This window comes from Saccoglossus kowalevskii, chromosome 6 (assembly GCF_978046115.1).
Source record: "Saccoglossus kowalevskii chromosome 6, keSacKowa6.1, whole genome shotgun sequence".
Classification (NCBI taxonomy): domain Eukaryota; kingdom Metazoa; phylum Hemichordata; class Enteropneusta; family Harrimaniidae; genus Saccoglossus; species Saccoglossus kowalevskii.
This window is the reverse complement of record NC_140646.1, coordinates 17808987-17818605: the sequence shown is the minus strand read 5'-3', so window position 1 is coordinate 17818605 and position 9619 is coordinate 17808987. Positions and strand designations below refer to the sequence as shown.

Below are 9619 nucleotides of genomic sequence, written 5' to 3'. Positions count from 1 at the left end.
CCTGGATTTGGATGGAACATTTTAAAGTCATTCGTTTGCAGGCAATCATCAAAGCAACAATGTCTTTACGAATAGATAAAATCTTTTCAAAGATTTCTTTCCAGAAAAATCTTCAACAAAATTTAGAAACATTACGTAGCAAGGCCAATTCAATGACAACTAATTTGGCGCTACTAGTTTCTTGCAGGAGTGACTTCTACAATATTTTATTACTTTCAAAATTGTTCCATTCTCTAAATTAGATAACTTGACGCTGGTAAAAAAAATTGAAAACGTACACAATTTGAAATATCAATGAGCCTCTACATTCTCCATAGAATTCATGGTTTGCTATGATCTTGTTGGATCAAAAAACATGCCTCGAAAAAGTCTATTCAGGGGATACTAGAAACTGCGGTAACAGGGCAGTCTACAACATTAGGATATTATAAGGCGATACTCGAAACTGTGTTGTAGGAGGATCATCTACAACATTGATTATTCTGGGGGATCGACAATTAAAGTACCATAGTGCATGCTCTACATTTTGGGAGGATTGTACTCTCTCTTTCTCGCTGACATGTCTGGAAGCATTAATGAACTTTACCGCTACAGAGTAATGACCATGTTCTTTGTTTATTCCATGTGTATATACCATGCTGGTCTGTGTGAATCCAATTGGAAAAAAATATTGGCAGCCATTTTGCAGTTGAATGAGTACATGTGAAACCTACACTCAAAATGACTGAACATGTGAATGCTGTGATACTTGTATTTGTTTTCATTTTGTGTGCAAGTTACAAGTATCTGGGAATCAATAATGCATACACAAGGTCCACTTAATTTTTTTTTTTTATATTCTTATTAGTCAACTACAACAAACAAAAATCTAAGGCCTGATACAAATGCAGTGCAGTACACACAAACATGAAAAAGTAACATATAAAAAAAATGATAATAGTAAGAAAGTGAAACATGTTTGAACAGAATAAATAAAAAAGGGGTAAAGCTTGATTTTAATGGTTGCAAATTGAAGTGGAGATGAATAATCATGTGATTAGTATAAAATATTGCTTTTAGTGAATATACCTTATAAATTCCTGTTAGTATGTTCAATATTTCTAATTAAAAAACGCTGCTCAGAAAACCACACTTGAGAACAATATTCAAGGTTGCTTCTTAGGAGTGAGATGTATACATTCATTATTGTTAAAGTGCTAATACAAACAAGTTCATGAAAACCCAGCAACCTAGTTTTTATTATATGAGCTCTGTCGTACGATATGAACTCATTGCATTGTGGCATATTTCAGGAGGTGTATAATTTATTCTTTGTGATACACTTACTGCAAACACCAAATCTCTTGATTGCTTGGTTGAGGTAATTAATTGCTTTGGTGGCTTTTTACATGAGGTCGCCCTCTACAGTCAGGTATGATAATCTGTTGTAACCAAGAAGCTTAAAGCGCGGTGGTCGTCGCGAAGCGCGTGTTGTAATTTCATGTAAATAAACAATGTATTTCACGCGCGTTGTATACGTCGCTATGAGTCCCATATGGAACAGGACGCGACGCGACGGCTGTCGCCCTTCAATTATTTACTAAATTCTCCAAATTCAAAAAGATTCAAACTTAACTTGATCAGAATAGATTTTTTTTTTGCATCCATTTAAATTGTGTTGCATTCTGTTGTTGGACGGATACAATACTTTATAAAATGACAAAATAGAAGCAAAATTAATGTTTTTATCTATTTGTTCTGTTAGTGTTAGTATCGCATGTCTTGACAGAAGTTTGCGGAAATTTTTGCTAAGATATTAACCCCAAAATAGGAATATAATCTCGTTTCTGGTCATTGTGCATCAGTTGAAAACATTAGGGGAAAAAAATGAAATCAATTTAAAAAAACTTACAAGAAACTCTTTTCTTTTCGTTCATGGCATTACCTGTGACTGGCTATTTGAAAGTTGGAATGATAACCCCTCAGTTTTCAAAGCGCGGTGGTCGTCGCACCGCGTCCTGGTCGTTGTGGGACTCATCATGGCGACGTGCACAGCGCGTGTAAAATAAATTGTTTGTTTTCAGTTGCGCTGCGCGACGACCACCAGCCTTTAAATTGGAAAATCGCAAACTGCATTTCATTTAATATTGATAGAACTTTTCCCCAGCTAAATATCAAAAAGTCTTCTATTTTTTCTGGAGTTTTACTAGTTGGAAGCCATTGTTTTTACTGTAACCATTCCAATCACACACACACACTGCATCATGTGTTTATGTAATGATCTAGCCCTGCAGTCCTAATGAATAATGTTTGTACATCTGTCATGCATTAATAGCAAACTACTACCCGGTAAGTGCTCTAGATGAACGGGTGAATATAATAAGAAGACAGTCATATGGTATAATGGCAGGTATTTGGAAGCAGACGGATTGAGTCAATGTTGTTTAGCACTCTACTCCGTACGTATAATGGTGCTTCCATTTATACACTCTCATATTTTATTTTATTAAAAATACATACTGTATGCATGTTTTAAGGTACTTCTCATATGTATTACAATATAAGTGCAATATTTATAAACTCATATCACCCCGTAAAAATTAAAAAGGCCACAAAATTAATCTCCCCAATGAGTAAACAGCTCAGGGACCGTAATTAATGTAATGCAAATTCATATGGTCGGATATTTATGACACTGTATAAACTACTTAGATGGTATTGTTTATAATTAGGGGTTGACCAACTCTAGGAGGGGGTGGGGCATATGGCAGATTTTGACAAGAAACAAATGCACAGAGAAATTTACAGAGATAAATACAGAAGACAATAACACATATTGTATAGAGTAATGTATAATAAATTACTGCAATGTCTCGAATAGCTCAAAATTCAAATTATACAATTTGCTCACTGTAATTTCCTGGTGCGGTTTATAATGGTCCATTCCGAATACTAGTAACAGCAACTTGAACTGCCATGAATGGAGGTAAACTTCCTTTACCTCCATGCATGAACCAATGTGGCAGAGAATGGCAATGCACTTTGGGATTATATTAAATGGGTAACATGTGTTGTGGAGTACATTTCATTTGCCATTTCATTTGCACATGCCTGTCAAGGTCTGGTGTTTTCTGTCACTTTGTTTTATCTGGCTAACTCCCAAACAAAAGTGATTGGACGACCTTCTATCGTAATGTAGCATGTTGATTTCATGAGTTAAAGTTGAATGAGTCCCTTGTTGGTGGTTACTTCAATCATTGATGTCCTATTGAAACGCTTTATTTAGAACGAATCGTCTTGATCATGACTCATGCGTGCGGCCAAAGGTCATATGATTGATTAGAAAGTAAACAGCATTAATTTTCAATTACAGGCAAAGCTGGTTCAAGGTCAATGGTATTGAAATAATTATGTGTTTTTGCAATGTACTGAATCTACAAATTGCTGCGAATTTACACATTTCAAACCGATATTATTTTTTCGTTATTCGCTCTTCTTTTTGATATGAAAAAAAAATATTGCAAATGTAATACGATTTCATAGTTTGTATATATTTATAAAGCTAAAATCATTTCCCCCGAGGAGCACAATAGAAAACTATAATAGCATTGTTTCGTAAATCTGTTCATTTCATTCACGTAAGTATACATTATTGTGTTACCGCAGTGCATTCCGCCATCTGTGCGTTTGAAATAATAGACGCGTTGTGAGGAGGACTGACTCGTCCTCTGTGTTTGTTCATTCGCTGTTTCCAGTCATCTCGCTAAGCTATAACGATTCTACTATGTGCATTCATGCAATTTCATTTTTTTTTCAATGAAAAATGGCATTATTAAGTTAATGCTTTTAAGTGGCCATTTATTGTAGACTAGGCTAGATCCAGGGACGGGTGAAACATTAGTAATAGCCCTGAACAGACCACTATGCATGTCTTGGTGGGGGGGGGGAGGGGGAGGAGGGGTGAATGTCATTTTGAATGATTTTAAGCATGAAAGGTAAACTGAACTAAAATCCGCTTTAAATTTATATAAAAGCATGATTTTATTGTATTAGAAACACGTGATATATTTGTCGACGTTGGGGATTTATTGGACATATTGATATTTTAGTTGGAAACATTAAATCCATATAGTATTTAAAAATATATAACCGATTTAACGGTATTTTGGATTCATGTTAGCGAGTATGATGGGCCGATCTAATGGTTGTATAATAAATAAATAAATAAATAAATAAATAAATAAATAAATAAATAAATAAATAAATAAATAAATAAATAAATAAATAAATAAATAAATAAATAAATAAATAAATAAATAAATAAAATAATGACGAAATATGTTTTCTTGCCTACGAAATGAATATGTGAAGCATTAGTAGCCACCTCTCCCGATGAGGTTATACTAATCTGCTCCTCCCTAGACAACCAAATCAAATCTGACGTTTAAATTGTGACTACGTCACTTACAGACGTCTAACGTATCGTTAGTTTTCTACCTACGGATATGATCTGTGAGACACATAAATCATTGTAACCTCCACTTATTGCTTTACTTGCAATATTCTTTTTTAGTAGAAATAACATCAATTTATGTTCATGTAACTTTTAATTTCCATTAATTGCATCAAAGTAACTGGAAAATGAGGACAGGCAATTATAATTGCACCTGCTGTAAAGATAACGCCATCTCTCAGTGATTATAAATCACCAAAGGTACCTGCAACATATATCTAGGCTTTGTGAGGCTATACCATTGCATGGTGAAAAGGGGTGTTTGACTCCAGACCACAAGTAGTTACCCGGTTAGTATAGATAACTTTGCATATTCATGAGTCATGAACATTCATGAATATACTTTGCATATATTACCATAAAATTGTAATAATCATATAAATATGAATATATAATTAATTATGATATAATTTTTAATATTAAATTGCGCATAATGACATAGTTTTGATATCATAATTAATTATATATTCATATTTATATGATTATTTAAATTTTATTTATTTATTTTATTTTATTTATAAGTTCATGACTCATGAATATGCATAGTGATCTATACTAACCGGGTAACTACTACCACACCTGTAATAACAAAACTGTGACCTCCCGAACATTTGAAAAAGCTCACCAGGGATATCGATATTACTGAAATCTAAGAAACTGCTTTCAATGCAGAATGTTATTGTTACAGACGTTGTCGTGCGTTAAACATTGTATAGCCTTTAGCGCCAATGCGTGCGCAGCACAAAGCATAGGATGATCATCACGCAGGTGTCTGACACGCAGCGTAATTGTCCCATTGGTATCACCGAAACCACTGGTCGGATTTCAATGCAATTAACATATAACCATATATAAATACTTTTCATGTTATTAGTGCAAAATAATTGCTCTATATTATTTTCGTGCTAATTTTATTTTTCTGTAAATTACGCAAAAAAAATGCGCAAATAATTACTAATTTTACAGCTGAACCTAAAAGAGATTTCTGTCCGCGTATACTATTACGTTAGGATATTGTAGTGTAGTGTAGTGTAGTGTAGTGTAGTGTAGTGTAGTGCAGTGTAGTGTAGTGTAGTGTAGTGCAGTGTAGTGCAGTGTAGTGTAGTGTAGTGTAGTGTAGTGTAGTGTAGTGTAGTGTAGTGTAGTGCATTGTAGTGTAGTGTAGTGTAGTGTAGTGTAGTGTAGTGTAGTGTAGTGTAGTGTAGTGTAGTGTAGTGTAGTGTAGTGTAGTGTAGTGTAGTGTAGTGTAGTGTACATAAAATCCTGATGACTTGCTAACTAGGTTCTCCTTATATCTTAAAACCAATGATCTATCTTCGAAATAAACAATCTGTTTAATGGATATCAAGTTGAAGGACTTGAATCGTCAAGTACTTCTCGAAGATTATCGGAAACAAATGAACAGTTAACCCCACCTACTTTTCCCATCTTCCAGGGGTAAACAAATATATACACCATTTGATGTTATTTTCACACATGTTTGATACCATCAACTTCGTAAATTCGATGTCCCGTGTAAGTAACTATGCATAATCACGTGTCTCCACTCCCATACTTGACTTGGTCAATGGATACACGGTTACTGTAGCAACCGTGGTGGACAGTGTCCTATTGGACCACTATAATGTCAAAAGTTATTCATTATTTCTTATTCAAAAAAAATTGGATTTGTTTCGATATTTCAATAAAACCTAGACATGTATGAAATAATAATTATATAGTTTATTGCATTTTTAGAAATACAAATTTCTAACAGTGTGTAGCAATAACATTTTCTAAAAAAAACTAGTGCATAAATATGCCTGTTTTAAGAGATAATTTCATACAATTTTCTGGAATAAAATGACAATGGCAAAACAACAGCAGATTAATGTGTAAATAACATATAAACTTACGTTAAAATATGTATGTGCAGTGTACACTAGCTTCAGATAAACACCAACCGTGCAACTGTTTTTTTTTTCAATTAGTATGAAGTTCAGTTTACACAAAATTACACCCGGGCGTGGCATTATCGTAGTTGTGCGTTATGACCAACAATTTAAACAAAATAATGTGTTTATACATATAAGATGTTGATGATATGATTCTTTTCATTACATTTATTTAATGTTTATTTCCTGTCTTTAGAACAGATAGATGTGCACATCCCGTTGTGACAAGACGGTAACGTCCAATATTTGTACTATATGCATGTGCCGCCACAAGTCTCATTCGGTAGACGGCGTTTCACCTCTGAGTTTTACCGGAAGTTTATTTGGTTGAGTGGCGGCGTCAAAAGTCCAAATAAAGGTAGATTTGTCACCTTAAGTCGGTACAAAATAATAAAAGAGTGCTGTATCATTAATCATTCTAATTATACACAAGATAAGGAAGAGTGATTTAAAACTGTGTGAAATAACTGAAAATAACACAAACTTTTAACGCTCTAAGCCTTCGGGCGGAAGATTCTGAAGACCTTGTCTTCCTCTGCTACGAAGACATACACTGAGACTTCTTGGTGCGTGTATAATATATGCAGAATTGCAACGAAGGTGGGGGTATTGTATTTGTTTTCATTATCGAATAACTATCAGAGAATCTGTGCTGAGAGTAAAATCTTGGATTCTCGGATGATCATGTATCTGATATTAGATTTGTAATTGTCGGATTTACCGGGAATTTAAAGCTCTAAGAAAATCAGGCGCAAATTCCATACTGTTTCATATCGATTCAATATCGATTTAAACTTCGCTAATTATTCGAAAACTTAAAGTTCCAAAAAACAACAACAATAGTCAGACCCTCTGGACTTCATTACTGTCTAATAACGATCTAAAATGACTTTAAGCTTCGATAATTGTCGTTCTAATTACCAGATAATGAGTGAATGTGCAACATCCCGGCTTCCTAGAATTGAAGTGCCATAATTCACATATTACTTCATTGATACGTAAATATAAACACCGTGACAGTCCCTGAATGCAAAGGTATTTTCAATGCATGTTCGAGGTCCCAATCATACACACACACCGTGGTGTTGATTTCCCGCACTCACTTTGTAATAGCCCCTGATCCAAATATATTGCATAGTATGTAATCAAGTATGATAATAGTCAATCTATTTAAAATAAGATTCTAGTTTGGACTCTGATTTATTGTGTTTTTTTTACAATTATTTTTCTTATACTCTATCTATCTCAATTTAACTGTAAATTATGCTGGAAAGCAGGTACTGGTATATAAATAATAGTTAAATATTATCGTTAATTAAATTAATAATACTATTATTATTGTTGTTGTTGTTGTTGTTTTGATAGCTAACAATAACGATTTATTGGATAGAGGTGCACCTTAATTAATGTTATTGTTCTTGAGTTGTGAATGTGGGCATGTGGGCACCCAGTCTTTTATAACGCGGTGGAATTCTAATTCAATTTATCGAATACAAATATTATACGCAATTGCAAAAAAAACTTGGTTTAGTTTATTATGCATATCTGGCGATGAAAATTGGAATGATCAATGGTCATTGACTATGTCTGAAGTTTATAGAAGCCAGAGTCCACCTGCACCAACAAGGATATGTCAGAAATTCGACTGGAGAATCACGAAAATCGGCTATGTTCAGATTTATACGCAATGACAATGTAAGATTTAGAGCTACAAGAAAATCTGTGTTTAGGAAACAAAGTCATCCATCGTGGATGCAAAATATGAAGTTCAAGAAACTCGATTGAGCCAAATGAGATTGTGTACTAGTAAAAGTGTTTAAGTGTTAACCTCGACAATCGTACCTTCGCCGGATGACAGTCATCTTTGTATGGGTAGGGAGGTGGATGAGTGTCCCTTCCTGGCGATTGATTTTTTCTATGTGATCCATAGTTTGTTTTACCAAATATATGTTGTTATTTTTTCCAGTGTTTTGTAAAATGCATTATCAAATTAGTACTTTTTTTCTCAAGGATACATTAACAGATGTGTTTGTTTTATGGACAGCTGTGTGAAACGCTCTGGTCATCTATTTGGTCACGGTCCGTTGAGGGACTTTGGCTTGGCCGTAGATCTCTGTCAAGGACAGCTGGTGTTTTCGGACATTCTGTGTATTAAACTTTCGATCTAAAATATTCATTTAAAAAATAGGAATTAGGTGAATTAGAAGAAAGCTATGCAAGTCTCGCTATAACACTGCCCACGTGAACGCTGCCTGGCCATATAAGTTTACTGCACACAAGAGTTGGGGGGTTGGCGATGTTTCTTGTATCAGCGATGTGGCCAATCACTGTGCGTTTTTGGAACACGTGACGCACGTCCTGTAGGGATTACACTCCATAGCTGGTAGTAAAATATCGCGAGTGACCGGGACAGTCTGTGCTTGGGAAGATTTTTTTCCCAGTTTTACCGACCTTATATCGGATTCTTCGAATATTCCATCGGAAGTATGGGTTCGCTATACATGCAGGTGTCTACATAGAAAGAAATTTGTGTTATTGTAACCGCGATCGCGGTTTATTCAAGGTGTATTTTTACCGCTCGTCCGTGCCGCTGTGGTATATTTACATTCAGGATATTCGGCTAGGCTGCTCTTGCAGTACACTCGAGTCGCGGTGATCATATCCCAGTCAACAGTGGATAGCTTAAATTCAACTGTTATACGTCGGAGCCTATATAGACTGTATTGTAATCATGGAAAGCAACATTGAACGCGATTGCAGTGCCCTTGGTGGCTTATTCCAGACGATCATGAACGACATGAAGGTAAACCTTTATATTTATTCGCATTGTAATTTTCCCCGCCGCGCCGCGAAAAATTTACGATATGATTAGAGGTTTGCGCTGTTCACAACTTGAGATCGCCGCAACACAATGAAGCTTTGTGGAATTATGTACTGTTCTGATCGACGTCTGTCTGACAAATCGGTGATCCATTCGGAAAAAAAATCTTAATTTTACTGGTGATATTTGCATATCGACTACACAAAGTTATAATTACGTTTATGGCCGGTATTTTTTTTTTCATGGTTTGTTTTGTATTTGTATTAGCTATAGTGTTATTTCACGTGCACGTTGACCCTTAGAGTGGAACTATGCAATCTAGTCGGCTGACTGGCTGGCATGCAGGCAGGCGGCAAACTCTATGCTCCCTCT

The 9619-nt window shown here is 35.0% G+C and overlaps 1 protein-coding gene across 4 annotated transcripts in view; it reads left to right on the top strand.

Annotated features, from left to right (window-relative positions):
• The first annotated feature begins 8718 nt into the window (after positions 1-8718).
• Positions 8719-9619, top strand: part of LOC102809830 (protein MTSS 1-like) — a 36276-nt gene continuing 35375 nt past the window's right edge. For all 4 annotated transcript variants that reach the window (XM_078009326.2, XM_085500134.1, XM_085500133.1 and 1 more), the window contains exon 1: positions 8719-9229. In XM_078009326.2, the coding sequence (XP_077865452.2) occupies positions 9158-9229 (72 nt within the window). In that variant the 5' untranslated portion in view covers positions 8719-9157. The remainder of the gene's footprint in view (positions 9230-9619) is intronic.